The sequence below is a fragment of the Chiloscyllium plagiosum genome, chromosome 5, assembly GCF_004010195.1.
Source record: "Chiloscyllium plagiosum isolate BGI_BamShark_2017 chromosome 5, ASM401019v2, whole genome shotgun sequence".
Taxonomy (NCBI): Eukaryota; Metazoa; Chordata; class Chondrichthyes; order Orectolobiformes; family Hemiscylliidae; genus Chiloscyllium; species Chiloscyllium plagiosum.
Window position 1 is genome coordinate 67,580,189 of NC_057714.1, and position 16,774 is coordinate 67,596,962.

General features: G+C 40.1%; 1 protein-coding gene across 2 annotated transcripts in view; it reads left to right on the plus strand.

Annotated features, from left to right (window-relative positions):
- LOC122549957 (CKLF-like MARVEL transmembrane domain-containing protein 6) overlaps nucleotides 1-16,128 on the plus strand; it is a 77,485-nt gene extending 61,357 nt beyond the window's left edge. For both annotated transcript variants that reach the window (XM_043690242.1, XM_043690240.1), the window contains exons 4-5: nucleotides 11,856-11,954; nucleotides 13,796-16,128. In XM_043690242.1, coding sequence (XP_043546177.1) covers nucleotides 11,856-11,954; nucleotides 13,796-13,969 — 273 coding nt within the window. In that variant the 3' untranslated portion in view covers nucleotides 13,970-16,128. The remainder of the gene's footprint in view (nucleotides 1-11,855; nucleotides 11,955-13,795) is intronic.
- Nucleotides 16,129-16,774: the final 646 nt, after the last annotated feature.

The window sequence follows — 16,774 nt, forward strand, 5'->3', positions numbered from 1 at the left end:
GACCTGCAATCTTCTTCCCAACCTCTCCGGCCCACTCCCTCTCCGGCCTATCACCCTCACCTTAACCTCCTTCCACCTATCGCATTCCCAACGCCCCTCCCCCCAGTCCCTCCTCCCTACTTTTTATCTTAACCTGCTTGGCACACCTTCCTCATTCCTGAAGAAGGGCTTATGCCCGAAACGTCGCTTCTCCTGCTCCTTGGATGCTGCCTCACTACCTGCACCAACCAAACTTTGCACATGGTGCACTTCAGTGCAGAACAGGAGGAACCTGTCAGGACCAGTCCAACTAAAGCACAGACCAGTGGCTAAGGTAAGTGCAAGGTATGCATGCAGGAGCAAGAGCCAGAATAAGGTCCAAGCTGAGAACCACAGCAACATGTGAGGACCAACTGAAGCCCCCAGTGATGACAACAGACACCAGGAACTTCATAAAAGAAGAATGAAGAGTAGGAGAAGGAACTCTGGTGAAGAGAAGGTTTTAGAGCTGGCAGTGAGAGAGGGGAGAGTGGAGTGACCCTCAGGATTGTGATTGGAAATGGAAGCACTGGGGCAAAAGCCTCTTATGCGAGCAGGTTGCAGAACAGGAAGTCTCGAGCTCATGACATTTTAATGTTATGACTTTCTTTATATTGACACTACTTTATTAACACAGTTAGAGCAAAGCGACATTAAGTGATTTACCGTTAGGTGGAGACATACTGTAGATTCTGAAGGGCTTTGACACAATAGAGATTGAGAGGTTGTTAACACAGGCTGAGTAATCCAGGACTCAGATAAGGCCTCCGGATAAGATTCTTTAGGACTGAAGAAAATCATTTTCATCAAAGGATTGTGGATTTGTGCAATTCTTCATCCGGCATTGGGGTTGATGATGCTGAATCATTGAATGTAGTCAATGCTGAGATCAATAGATTTCTGTACACCATTGGAATTGAGGAATATGAGGACAGGGTGTAACTCAGTTGAAGTAGATAATCAGCAACTTATTAGATGGTAGTGCAGATTCAAGGGCCCTGCTCTCATTTGTTATTAGGATCGATTCATTTAGCCATTTTTAAACAATGGTACAGTTTGGGATTGGATAATTGAAAACATTACACTGTTGTTCAAAGTTTTTTAAGGATAAGTTCCAATGATTATGCTTCAGCCTCACTGCTGGGGAACTATTAGAAATAAGCATTTGGAACAAAGTTGGTGGTCAGTTGAGAAAATGCAGTCAGTTAAGCAAATAGGGTAATGCAATGGAGATGAATTTCCAAAAGGCATTTAATAAAGTGCCCCACAAAAACTTTGCATGTAAAGTTACCTCATGGAATAAGGAACTGCATCAAGATGGACATGAAATTGACTGAGTTTCGGAAACAGAAAGCAGTGATGAATAATTGGTTGTTTTACAAACAGGAGGAAGATTTGCAGTGGTATCCCTGTGAATACAGTGTTTGGACCCCAGCTCATCTTGATGTAAATGAATAGCCTAGACTTTGATATATGGGCCATACTTTTAAAATTCATGGATGACACAACATTTGGATATGATGAGGACAAAGGGAGGTTGATGGAATGAGTGGCTCAGTGGTTAGCACTGCTGCCTCACAGCACCAGGGACCTAGGTTCAATTCCAGCCTCAGGTGACTGTCTATGTGGAGTTTGCACATTCTCCTCATGCCTGCATGGGTTTCCTCCAGGTGCTCCAGTTCCCTCCCTTAGTGCAAAGGAGTGCAGGTCTGGTGGATTGGCAATGTTAAATTGACCATAGCATCCAGGGATGCTCAGGTAGCTGGATTAGCCATGCAAAATGAAGGGATACAGAGATAGGAGTGAGTCTGGGTGAGATGCTGTTCAGAGGATCAGTGTGGACTTGATGGGCCAAATGGTCTACTTCCACACTGCAGGGATTCTCATAATTTTGTGAAAGGACAGAGAAGTGGAAAATAAAATGGAATGTAAGGAAGTGATTTATTTTGCTAGAAAGAACAAAGACAATATAAAATGCACAATTCTTACAGTTGCAGATCAGATTGAGTGAACTGTTAAAAAGCAAATTGGATCCTGATCTTTATAAATATGGGCATGGAATACAGACAAGGAAAGTTTAAAAAATAAAGAAGTAATAATAAATTTGAACAAAACAGTGGAGTATGGCATTCAGTCTTGGCACCAGACTTTAAGAAGAATGTAAAAGATTTTGAGAGGGCACAGAAAGGATCCAGAAACCCAGGTTGTTTCCCAAGGGATGAGGAATTTCACTGACCTCGATGGATTCAATAAGTGGGGACTGTTTTCTTCAGAGAAGAGAGGATTGAGAAGGGATTTGGTAAAGCTAAGTGATTGACAAAAGAACAAGGGGAGAATGAAGATCAATATTTTTACACAGCAAGTAGTTAGGATCTGAAATGCATTGCCTGAGAGTGATACATGCAGAGTCAGACACAACCTTTGAAAGAGAGCTGGATCATTATCTTCACAGGGCTACTGGGAAAAGGCAGGGTAGTCACTGTAAGTAAATTGTTTTTGCAGAGAGCCAGTACAAACACATTGGGCTGAATAGGCTCCTTCTGTGCTGTAACCAATCCATGATTAACTTAGCATTAAATAGTTTAACTGGAAAAATAATTGCTGTATATTCAAAACTGGATAGAGAAGAAGAGGATTATCCTAATCTTAATTTTCAATCGAAGCATGCTGTTCGCATCATCTTTATACTGTGGGATGTGCCTATTGGACATGGTTCTGTAACATGAAGCTGATGATTTAAATTCTTTTTCCATTTGTATTGGAGTATCTGAACACAGCAACAATTTTGGCCTCATGATATCTGGCAATAGATCTCTCCCCATACTGGAGGAATGTGTGAATAACACAGTAATGCAAAATAAATACTCTGTTGGCTTGTACTATTGGTCTGAGGAAGAAAATACAGGCAGCAATCTCCAGCATCACTGGAAGCATGAAAGTGATTTACTTCTAGAGATGTCTCAGAAACCCACTTGTTAAAATGAATATTCGTGCCACTTGTTTATATTACTTTGCCATCTTCAAATATAGCTGGAGGCCTTGAGAAAAAAATATTTTGCAAGGAAGTAATTTCAGTTCACACATCAACAGTAAAGTAAAGAAAATATTCATCAGTTCCTTAAAGAATGTTACAGGAATATACAACCAAAATAACTATAGGAAAACAGAATTTCACATTTTTCATGGGAGCGTTAAGTAAAAATAAATATTCAATTAAATTCCGTGGTTAATTACTTTGGTATTTATGTTTAGCATTTAAAAGCTCAACTAGTATGTTTCAGATCTGTGTTAATAGAGAGCCTGTTAATAGGCAAAGCAGGAAACAAAGTTAAATACTATCTGTGAAATTTCTCAGTGATGTGTTGGGATTGACTGTGCTAAGTATGTAGCAGCTGTTGAGATTGCACCGAATGAATTATTCATTTTGTAATTAAATAACTGATCTTTATAAGACAACAACTATAAAAGAACTTTTCCCTTCTTCCTCACCTTCACCATTGCACCATTTAGAGTCCATAGAGTTGTATAGTATGGAAACAGATCCTCGATCCAACTGGCCCATGCTGACCAGGTATCTTAAACTGAGCTAGTCCCATTTGATTACATCTAGTCCATATCCCTCCTATACCTTTCCTAGTCATGTACATGTCCATATATCTTTTAAATGTTATAGTTGTACCCACCTCTACCACTTCCTCTGGCAGCTTGCACCGCCCTCTGTATGAAAAAGTTGCCCCTCAGATCCCTTTAACTCTTTTTCCCTCTCATCTTAAACCTGTGCCCTCTAGTTTTGGACTAGAAAAAGATTTTAGCTATTCACCTTATCTAAGCCCCTCATGATTTTATAAACTTCTCTAAGATCCCTCAGCCACCGACCCTCCAGGGGAAAGAAGTCCCAGCCTATCCATTCTCTCCTTATAACTCAAGTCCTCCAATCCTGGCAACAACCTTGTACGTTTTTTTCTGCACCCTTTCTAGCTTATCAACGTCCTTCCTATAGCAGGACAGCCAGAATTGTACGCAGTATTCTAAAAGTGGCCTCAACAATCTCTTGTATAGCCATAACATGTCCCAAATCCTATAATCCATGCTGTGACCAATGAAGGCAATAGTGCCAAACACCATCTTCACCACCCTGTCTACCTGCAATGCCACTTTCCAGAAACTATGAACCTGAACCCCTTGGTCCCTCTGTTCAATAACACTCCCAATGCCCCACCATTAACTGTATAAGTCCTGCCCCGATGACTCAGTGGTTAGCACTGCTGCCTCACAGTGCTAGAGATCTGGGTTCAGGGGTGACTGTCTGTCTGTGTGGAGTGTGCACATTCTCCCCGTGTCTGCATGGGTTTCCTCTGGGTGCTCCAGTTTCATCCCACAGTCAAACGATGTGCAGGTTAGGTGAATTGGCCATGCTAAATTGTCCATTATGTTCAGGGGTGTGTAGGTTAGATGCATTAGTCAAGGGTAAATATAGGTTATTAGAGTAGGGGATTGGGTCTGGGTGGGTTACTACTCGGAGGGTTGGTGTGGATTTGTTGGGCCAAATGGCCTGTTTCCACACTGTAGGGATTCTATGATTCTATTCTGGTTTACCTTACCAAAATACAACACCTCATATTCATCTAAATTAAATATCATCTGCTATTTTTCTACCCATTGGCCCATCTAATCAAGATCTTGTTGTACTCTTTGATAACCTTCTTCACAGTCCACTGTGCTATCAATTTTAGTGCCATCCACAAATTTATTAACCACGTCTCCTATGTTTGCATCTACATCGTTTGATATAAATGTCAAACAAGAGTGGACCCAGACCAGGCAAAATGATTGAGAGAAAAATCCTCTAAATCTAGATTTTGGATTTGCCTCAAAAATAAATGGCTTAGTTTAAAATGAATTGTCATTATTAAGTACTAGCAGATTTTATAAATCAAAAATCAGGAAAAAGCTTACTGTTAATGGGAATTATTACAAAGAAATCCTTTCATATAAGGCATCCCCTTCCTCACGACACACATTAAAGGTGTGGTCAGTCATCTTTCTTGTATGTGATGTGTAAAAGTTAAGTGGTCACCACATTAACTGTAATAAGACCAGTTTCATAACTGTTCATGTGAAAACCATATGACAAACCACTCACTTGGGTTCAGTTATTAAAACATACAGGTTCCTTCATATGAATTTCCTAAATGGTAATGGGTTAGTGTAGTGGTCTTGTTAACATTCAGATCTTGCTGCATTTGGATATGCACTTCTTCAGCATCAGAGCAGTCATGCATGGTACTTAACATTGTGCAGTTCATCAATAATCATCCCCACCTCTGACCTTATGATGGAGGGAAGATCATTAAAGCGGCTGAAGATAGTTGGGCCAAGGACACTATCCTGAAGATGTCCTGCTGCTGAGATGATTGATCTTGAACAACTGCAGTCGTTCTATTTTGTGTTGATCTGGTTCCAACCAATGGAGAGTGTTCCCTTTGATTTCCATTGATTCCAGTTTGGCTGGGGTTCCTTGATGCCACATTCATTAATGTACAGCCTTGATGTCAAGGGCTGTCACTCTCTCCTCCCCTCTGGAATTCAGGTCATTTGTCCACATTTGAACCAAGGCTGGAATGAGGTCGGGAGCTGAGTGGCCCTGGTGGAACCCAAACCGAGTGCCAGTGAAGAGGCTATTGCTAAGCAACTGCTCCTTAACAGCACTGTTGAAGACACCTTTCATCACTTAAGACCAAGAGTAGACAGATCAGGTAGAAATTGGCCAGGTTGCATTTATCCTGCAGAGCATACCTGGACAACTTTCCAGGTGGATAGATGTCAGTGTGCAGCCGTACTTGAACAACTTGCTTAGAGACACAGTTAATTCTGGAGCACACGTCATGGTATCAGGAATGGTGTCAGGGTCCATTGTCTTTGTAGTATCCAGTTTTTTTTTGATATTGTGTGGAGTAAATCACATTGGCTGAAGCCCGACTTCTGTATCTGGGGACCCCTGAAAGAGGCCAAGAAAAACTCAAAAATCTTTTTCTTTTCAATAAAAATATTTACCAAAAAAAGAGGCCAAGAAGGATCATCCACACATTCCAGTCTTGAGCCTTCTGCACTGCTGAGCTGTTATAGAATTTGGAGATGGACCGATTGTGACTCTCCATTTGGAGACAATTATTCAACTGAATTGTCAAGGTCTTTCCCCCAGGCGGGGGAGTCCAGAACTCGAGGGCATAGGTTCAAGGTGAGAAGGAAAAGATTTAAAAGGGACCTAAAGGGCAACTTTTTCACTCAGAAGGTGAGACATGTATGGAATGAGCTGTCAGAGGAAGTGTTGGAGACTGGAACAATTGTAACATTTAAGACGTCAGGATGGATATAAGGGGAGGCTATGGCCCAGTGGTATTACCACTGTACTGTTAATCCAGAGTAATGTTCTGGGGTACCAAGTTTGAATCCTGCCACAGTAGATTGTGGAATTTGCACTCAATAAACATCTGGAATTAAGAGTCAAGTGGTGACCATTAATCCATGCCAGTTGTTGGGGAAAACCCATCTGGTTCACTAATCTCTTTTAGGGAAGGACACTGCCTTCTTTACTTGGTCTGTCTTACATGTGACTCCAGATGTACAACAATGTGGTTGACTCTTAATTGTCTGATGGACAATAAATGCTGACCTAGCTAGCAATGTCCTCACCCTGTCAAAAAAGTTTTTAAAAATTAATAAGGAGGGTTTAGAGAGATATGGGCCAAATGCTGGCAAATGCAACTAGATTTAAGATATCTGGTCAGCATGATGAGTTGATCCGAAGGGTCTGTTTCCATGCTGTAGGACTCTATGGCTCAGACACATGCTATTAACTTGTGGTGACCTCCCTGATCGTCCTCATTGTGACCTGCAAAGGTACCCTTGTTTTCTTAGCTTCACTCACTCACTTCCCCTGTCATTGTAAAATATTGGCTGCTGTTAGATTCACTTTCTGGACAGAACAGCAGAGGCACACTTGCAGTTGCTGATGCCATTCTGTTCATTTAAGTACTCTTTTGAATCTCACATCATTCAGTAATAATTTACAGCGCATCGCATTGAACTTCTACTGGTTATGTCAGTGCGTTTAAAAAATTTAATTGATTATAAAATGCATCAATATTAATGCTTTACCTTGTTCGAAACCATTCTGTTGGACTAGGATTGTGATGTGAAGCACGTCAGTTGATTAGTGGTACACTTACAGAATTAACATAGGGTAGATAAATAACAGAGGACAGAAACACAAGTTTTGTGGACTGAATTGTACCATAATCCCCAGCACACTCCCACGAAGAAGTAGGTAAGTACCCACCCACAAGAGGGCTGCCCCTTCACAAAAACCTGCTGGGCTATTCACTTGCCTCAATTCTTTACCTGCTGAGGGCAAAATAGCAGAAGGGATCAGTCAGAGCATTGAGTATAATTGTTGGGACATCTTGTTGCAGCTGTACAGGGCATTGGTGAGGCCACATGTGGAGTATTGGGTGCAGTTCTGATCGCCCTATTATACAAAGGATATTATTAAACTAGAAAGATGCAGAGAAGATTTACAAGGATGTTTTTGGACTAGAAGGTTTGAGAGTTAAGAAGAGGCTGCATAGGCTGGGAATTTTTTCCCCTGGAGCTTGAGAGAATGAGGGGTGCCCTTTTAGAGATCTATAAAATCATGAGAAGCATAGATAAGGTAGCTAGCCAACAACTTTTTTCCTATGGTAGGGGAGTCTAAAAGTGGAGGACATGGGTTTAAAGTGAGAGGAGAGAGATACACAAGGGTCCAGGGAACAATTTTTTTCACGCAGAGGATGGTGAGTGTTTGGAGTGGGTGCCAGAGGTAGTGGTGGAGGTGAGTACAATTTTGTCATTTAAGGAAGGTTTGGACAAGTACATTGGATGGGATAGGTAAGGTGGGATATGGACCACATGCAGGCGAATGGATCTAGTTTAATTGTGAAAGCTGGGCAGCATGAACAAGTTGGGCCGAAGAGCCTGTTTCCATTCTGTAAACCTTTATGACTATGGCAGGAGGAGGCCTTGAAGTGACCATTAATTAGAAACCTATTGGTCTCTTGTATTTTCCCAATGTTGGACTGTTCAATGCCCCTTCCACCCTCTCAAAACTGGGGGATGGGTAGGGGGTAGACAGAATGGCAGAAAGTGGGTCACATATTACAAGTCAACTTTCAACATGGAGGCAGTGAGTGTGTGTAAAAAAAAACAAAAATTCCTTTGTTGCTGAGCACTGATAAATGTTTATGGACTCACCTGTGTTAAAGCTTTATAATTGCATGTGTGCTATGCTTTTAAGGACTCCACACACACTGTACAGACGTTGTTTAAGGACTCCACACACACTGTACAGACGTTGTTTAAGGACTCCCCACACACACTGTACAGACGTTGTTTAAGGACTCCCCACACACACTGTACAGGCGTTGTTTAAGGACTCCCCACACACACTGTACAGGCGTTGTTTAAGGACTCCACACACACTGTACAGGCGTTGTTTAAGGACTCCACACACACTGTACAGGCGTTGTCCACACACACTGTACAGGCGTTGTTTAAGGACACCCCACACACTGTACAGGCGTTGTTTGCACTCTGTTTGACCTTGCATTTGCAAGCTGCGGACACACTGCACAGTTGGTTGCTGTAATATCTGTTTCATAACTTGTAATGTGTTTTACTGGTCTACACGAACCCATGGAGTTCCTCAATTCCCAACATCTAATTTAATTAGTTGACCGTGATTGTTAAAATAATGCAGATTGTCTGATGGGGACATGCTTTTGGTACAGTGGTAGAGATCCCATCACTGTATTAGGAGGCACAGGTTTAAGTCCCAGCTGCTCTAGACGTGTACAATAACCTCCCCGAACAGGTCAGTTAGAAAAATAGGTTAAATAAAAGAAAAAGAAAGACTCACTTCCTAAAACATTGCCTATGAGTACCAAAGATCAGTTGCCCAGCTGTTTTAAGAAAATAAATTGTGTGCTGGTTCTTGCACCTCAAATTTGCAGGTGAAGGAGAGCCATAAAATTGGGTGCCACTCTAGTTTACCAATTGTGGGAAAGGTGTTGGGAGGCTTGTTTATTCCTTGGCCTCTTCCTATTGCTCTATTCCAGATGAAGGGCTTTTGCCCGAAACGTCGATTTTCCTGCTCCTCGGATGCTGCCTGAACTGCTGTGCTTTTCCAGCACCACTCTAATCCAGAATCTGGTTTCCAGCATCTGCAGTCATTGCCAGGTTACAGATTGGGTAAAAACAATGTCAAGGGATGGATGCCACCTTCATGGTACCCCTGTGTACATTGGAGGGGCCCCCAGGTACACTGCCAGTCCTATAGCTGTTAGATTGCTTGGCAGCTCTCGGATGCTGTCAAATAGTTACAGGACAAGAAAACAAGACAGAGATAGATTTGTTCCTAACATTTCAATGTGAGCTTCAGCTGTGTGTTGTAATAATGATACCCAGCTCTGCTTCTCTACAATCTCTCCCTCAAATCTTCCTTCTATTTCTGATTTGCCATGCTGCTTGTCAAATTAACCTTTTCAAATTATACATTTACTTTGGGATTACTGCCAGGGAATGTTCTTGACACTTGCTGATGAGCTACATCATACAGGAATAACTGTATGCCTGTAGGTTGTAATAAGAGCTCTTTGTCTCATCAAACTGTATTGAAATGAGCACCTGCTCATGTGAACTCATGCGTTACTTGCGATGTTAGTAAAGAGGAACTTTCAAAGATGTGCAGAACCCGATATCAGAAATTTAAATCTATTTTGAAGTAGTAATTTTGAGAGAAAACCATTCCGTGGGAGTGTGCCTATGTCTTTATGTCCTACCAGCCCCCACCCACAATGATTTTCCTTCCTGTTTGAGTGTGTGCAGTCTACTGATTAAAGAGGCAGTCATCTAATTTATTGAGCTTGTACTTCCACCATGTTTGATATCAGAAAATGTGTCTATTTATGAACCAGAAATGTCTGACAAATTCAGTCTGCCAGGATATTTGTCGTCACACTTGGTTTTCATACATTTTGCAACATGTGACACCTTCATGTCTTTTCAGTGAATCTGGGGTGTTTACTACACATTGATTTTCCTATTGCCTTTTGTACTGCCTGGTGCATATCAATATTGAAGGAATCCAGTTCCCTTGGCATCAACTAACTTGATAGAAAAGCAAAAAGAAGCCAAAGTTTGAAAGATTTTTCTTCAGTTGCTTGCGTGATCTGAAATGCAAACTCTTTGCTGCCACCTCCTATTTTCTCAGCTGCTTAGGTTAAAGCACACATTGAACCAGTTAAACAGAGCAGCTCTATGCCGTCTGCCATTTCATAAGAAAGACTCCTGTGTGCACTGAAAACTAGCAGTTGCGTTTCTTTTCCTCTTGTACTTGATACGGAGAAACCAATTCATTTGAACAAAGCATGTTACAAGTCAGTCTGATGGAAGTTTTAAAATAGCAGTTTTCCATTGGCGGCTACATTAGTAACTTATTGCCAAAAGTCTTTACTAGAAAAGTGAAGGAAGCAGTTGGGATTTTGTTTCCACAATGCAGGTTATTTTGGATTTAGAATGTCTTAACAGAAATACTAGTGTAGCTAAATGCCTACATTTGTAAGACAGGGAGTGAATAAGTGATGAACTGCTCTTTGTGACAGCTGGTACAGGATCTGATTATCCTCCCGAATTATAAGATACTCTGATACTACACTGGCCTTCATTGTCAGCTTAATGCAACAGTTGTACATCTAATCTGAAGGTTGTGAGTTCAAGCACATTAATCCGGGATACCACTTCAGTGAAGTTGAGACTGTAATTTTATTGAAGATACCATCAGATTAATCCAAACTCCTTTTCAGTCAATAAATGGATCTGGTGACACTTTATGCTGGAGAAGAGAGAAATCGCCAGTGTGCTTGTTACTGTCTATCCCACAGTATGTAAGCCTCTAAAGTTTGCTGCTGCCTCATTAGTGCATGTGTGCATTTCAAGACAATTAATTTACTGTGAGAAACCTTGATATTTTAAGGATATTAAAAGTACTATACCAATGTGAATTATTTCATCAAAAAACAGATTACTGTAAAATTGATAACAGCCAGCATGAATTACTTCCATCAGCAAAGATTCTAATTTTAATCCTGCATTCTATTGGCATCAAATTGGTGCCATGCAGGGCAATTTTTAAGGACTGATGTCTCGCACACATTGGGAACATCAAAGACCTAACAACCTGATGATGAATTTATTCAGCCCTGTTTAATGTATCCTCAGCAGGAGTCATGAATCTTTTAACGATTGGTTGGGAAATATTCGAAATTAGTAAAGAGTTTACAGCAGTTGTTAGGACCTAAAATGTAGATAAAAAAGGAATACCCCAAAGGTAAATTGAATGAACAGTGAGAAAGTTCACTGTCTCAAAAGTCTTTGCCATTAAGAGTGCAGGTGATTATAGGGACCTCAGAAATTTATAGGAATAGATGAGGTAAATACAGCACGTTAATTAAATCATGAACAAAATAGCATCAGTCAATAATTATGGGCTTTTGTGGAGAGCAAGTTTAGAACAACTAGTGGGGAAAAAGGTTTCTTTACTAATATTTACAGCAATCTGCTGACAATGTAATAAACATTAGTCCCATTCCTTTTTTAATGTTAGATGATATCATGAAGAGAGAGCTTAAGTACTTGGAACACAGCGGTGCATCAAACAGCCTTTCTCATTCATGACTTGTTTTCAAAAAATGTATGCAGCACCTTTCTCAAAATTCACTCTGCATCCTTTTCTTTTCCTCCAGGACTTTTTTTACACTCTTGTGATTGGGATTCTGTTCCTCATTGCTGCCATTGTGTTTGCCGCAAAGAATGATGGGTCTGATTTGGAGAAAACATCTGTGGTAAGTTTTTTGTTTTAAAAAATACCTTTTAATTTCAATCTCCCTTGTTTCAGGCTCTGTAAAATGATATCAGATTTTGCTTGGACCACAGTTCTTTGAGCATTAGTAGCCTTCCAATCAGTTTCCTCGGGGGTTAGTGGGCTGTTTGAAGGTGATTAAAAACCGAAAGAACTGTGGATGTTGTTAATCAGAAACAAAAACAGAAAAGCTCAGCAGGTTTGGAAGCATCTGTGAAGAGAAATCAGAGTTAACATTTCAGGTCCGGTGACCCGCCCTCAATGCTTCCCGAAACATTAACTCTGATTTATCTTCACAGATGCTGCCAGACCCACTGAGCTTTTCCAGCAACTTCTGTTTTTGTGTTTGAAGCTGGTGATAGTTTTAAGCCAATCTTACCTTGTGGTTAAATTTCTCAGGCTAAAAATCTGGGTATGTTGTCAGACTTGGACTCGAAGTTGCAAAGGCATGGCCTGCCTTTATCCATGTGACCTAAGTATCAATTGTAATTGGTCCTCAGGCCTCCGATAAATAAAACTCTGCCACCACCGATCGAACCTCCACAGGCAGATCACTGAACAGGAGGGAGAAAGAACAATTTCAAGCCATTCACGTCATCAGTAGCAGTCCTCCAATATGTCCCAGGAGCCATTTCATTTTGAACCAATCATTCATATTATCTTAAAACAAAACCATATGTAACTAAAAAGAACCTGTAAAACATTGAGCATTAATGAACCTGATGTGTGTCATATGGTTAATTGTTGGGATTTTTATTATGGTATATAGACAATATTTGTCGTCATGCAGCCATATGCGAGGAAGGAATTCAACATAGTTAAATATCTGAAAGTCTTTTAAAGGAACTGATATACTTGAGACCAATATCAAGATTACATTAATTTACTCACAGAAGATAGATACATTGCAGGCAATCCTGCTTATCCCTTCAGTGCCTCCTTTCTTCACCACCAAACATGCAGCTACAATTTTGAACTATTTATACTATTTGTAGCTTCACTGTAATATGCATCTGTATTCCATAATCCCTTATTTGTTTCAGTAACAAGCCCCACCAAGCTCAACGTTGTCCCGCTAACTATAGCTCACCAATCCCCCACGATATTTGATCCAAGTTCCCATTCATCCCAGGTGACCGGATCCTTGTCTGAATACAGTAACAGCAGAAACCACCACTCTCCCAGTGAGGTTTCTGGGTATGTTGAGAACTGCCAGCACCTGATTGGACAGCCACTTCCTGACCTAGGACTTCATGTCCCCAGGTCCAAATATCCCATTTCCAGATTTCATACCTGCAGGGCAGCCCCTTCTCTCCTGAAAGGTAGGCTCCCATTGACTTCGTAGTTGAGGTGGCAGTTACCATGGCACCCAGTATAATCCAGTCTGTGACTTGACTAGCTTAGGTATTGTCATTCTACCCTCCAAGGAGGTCCCCAGAAGCATCTCAGCACTTTAATATTAAGAGAAGCCAAGTATTATGGGTCTTTATTTTCTTTTCAATCCTTTTTGCTTGAACTTAATTAGTGCAACTCACAGGAATTTCATCCCTACTGCAGTCATGTCAGATTTTCCTGTAATCTGTGTAATACCTGCTTCATAGTAGGGTAATTATAATAGAATGCTTACTGTCTTATATATTTGGAGGTGCCAGTGTTGGACTGGGATGTACAAAGTTAAAAATGACACAACACCAGGCTATAGTCCAACAGGTTTAATTGGAAGCACTAGCTGTTGAACTATAACCTGGTGGTGTGTCATTTTTAACTTTGTCTGATATATTGTTTAACTGGAGCATTTCCCATTGTTCTCATTGTTTTCTATAGGCGTTTGGATTCCTGGCTACAATTGCCTTCTTTGTGGATTTGGTGCTGCATGTTCAGCAAGAGGGTCTGCCTTGGAAAGAAAAGGAGGATAAGCCAGTTGAAACCAAAAAAGTTGAGGAAAATGTGAAAGCGGAAACCCAGCCACTGAATGAGCAAGGAAATATACCTGTCTGAGCTACAGAAGCAGTTGTTCTGTTTCTAAAAACAGACCCTTTTTTTATACACATTTGAATTTTAAGTTTCCAAAGTTGTTCAGACAACAATAGCAAAAAAAATCTAAGCTTCTTTCTACTCATTGTTCTGACCGGAGAGCATTTGTTTCTAGATTGGGGTGGATTCAATAAAAATTGCTTTTTTGTCATTTGCCTGTTTATCTGAATACAATCTACTGTAGATCCATTGAAAATTAATGAATTGAACTTGTATCTTAAATATGTATGATGTTCTGATGCCTCTGTTTGTAGTTTCTCTCTCTCTCTCTCTCTCTCTCTGCATTTAAAGATTATTAGGAAGATTAAGCAACTTTTATCTTAAAGCTTTTCATAATTATGCCTTTTAGATGCTTGGATCAAATTTTTATTATATAAAAAAAACTTTGTAATTTATTTTTGGTGTTGGTGTTCATATTAGTTTTATTTAGCTTTTCAGAAAAATGATCGTAGGAATCTCCAGTTTACTTAAACTTGCTTCGAGGAAACATATAAACATGCATTGTCACACATTCAGCTGTGATTGGGGGGAAATGGCAATCTCATAGTATTGGCATTGAGCCAGTAATCCAGAAGCGCAGTGTAGTGGTTAGGGGATAAGCATTCAAATCTCATCATGGAATTTACATTTGGCTTTTTAAAAAAAAATAGATTGAAAGCTAGTCTCAATAATGGTGACACCTAACATTGTCATAAAAGCCATCTGATTCATTGATAACCTTTAGGCAAAGAAACCTGCCATCCTTACCTGGACTGGCCTATGTATGACTCCATAGCCATAACAATGTGGTTGACTCTTAACCTTCCTCTGAAATGGTGAGGAAAACCACCCAGTTCAGGGCCAGTTAGGGATGGGCAACACATCTCGGCTTTGCCAGCAGCTACCACACCTAATGGAAAAATGGAAAGAAAATTATAATTGGGCTGAAATGTGAGCATGAGTAGGCACATGAAATCACCTTGATAATTTCTAAGGTTCTTTCTGCTTTGAATTGAAATGGAATTTGTAATTGTAACAGATTTAAATCCATCTTTGTTAATGGCCAGTGTGGTCATTTGGCATTAAAATTGGCTTTAATCTGAAGATTGATTTCAGGTCAGTTCCGTGCTTGTCATGTTTTTAAAAATGCTTAAATTTTAATTATATTTCACCCCCTGTAACATTAATGCCATTGCGAAGAACTTATTTAGTTTCCAGAGTTCAAAATTATTCTATTAAGTAGTCAAACATTTTGTTTGGACTGACCAAACCGAACAGGTGAAATGTTAATCTATACTAACTGAATTGGGTTTATTTATATGAATTTATTAAACATAACAGTCCAACCTTAACTTTTGTGTGGCCTTAAAATTGTTACTTACTGGCTGCAATCACTACTGCTGTTACTGTCTGTTGAGTACTTAAATTCCATGTGGGAAGAAGTAGAAAGATAAAGCCACCATAGTCTTACCAGACTATCAGACTGCTCTCTCACTGGAGAGAGAGAACTTGTGGTTTAACTTGAGAAGTCCGTTGTGGTAATCTGTGAGTGCAGAAATTGAATCTATGCTGTTAGCACCAACTTGTATCGCAAAGCTGCTATCCACCCAATTAAGCTGACAAATTCATTGATAATGAACAGAAAAAAATTGTTTTCAGGCTTACTGACCGATTTATAAGAGCCAAATATTAACCACGTGCTTTTGTTTTTCATTTAAAATCAAACAGCTTTTCACTTTGAGGACCACTGTGGTAGTTTTGCACTGGAGGAAAATTCCAGTCAGGTCACTGTGTTCTCAGACATCAGTGACTTGTTAGAATTCTCTGATCCTGTTTTATAATTATTATAGGAATCTCAAGACCCTGAGGTAAGAGGATGATTTTTCTATATCAAGACATCCTTCAGTCATTCCAAAAGAAATTAAACCTATAAATAGATCTTCCTATGTATTCAGAAACCTGTAGTTTTGATATTTTAATGGATTTTGCACCATTCAGTGGCTTTCATCAAGTTATGTCTGAATGATATAAATTATTGTCTGGCAACCTCAAGGTCTCTATATTGTAATATCTATTCGTTTGTAATTATCACAGTCTCGCAATGTAATACAAATCACTGTAGAATAAATCGTTTGCTGTCACAATTTCTTTCTTTATCTTGGCTTCACTTTATAGATGGTGAAATTGGTCTGCACAATAGTGTGAAATAGAGTCCTGCTGAATCAGCAACTAATATTCACTGTGCCCAAATGTTTGCTCCACTGAAATTCACAGAGATATTTCATTGAGCTGGATTTTATGGGGCACCATATTTTCTGCTCCTAGCCACCTGCTAAAACAAAGCAAATAGAGGTATAGCCTGTTCTGTAAATTGTGAAAGGCTTTGGAATTCTGGAGTACAAAGGGAATTAGGAGCCCTAGCTCAGGACTCTCTTAAGGTTAACATCCAAGTTCGGCTGGCAGTTAGAAAGGCAAATGCAATGTTAGCATTCATTTTAAGAATGCTAGAATACAAGAGGACGGATGTACTGCTGAGACTGTATAAGACTCCAGCCATATGTGTTTGGAATATTATGAGCAGTTTTGCTCCCTGTTTCTAAGGAAGGATGTGCTGACATTGGAGGTCCAGAGGAGGTTTACAAGAATAATCCTGGGTTAAAGGATTTGTCATATGAGGAGCAGTTGGGCACTCTGGGTCTGTACTCAATGCAGTTAGAAGAATGAGAGGGAACGTCACTGAAACTTAACAGAATACTCTGAGGCCAGGATAGAGAGTGGATGTGGAGATGA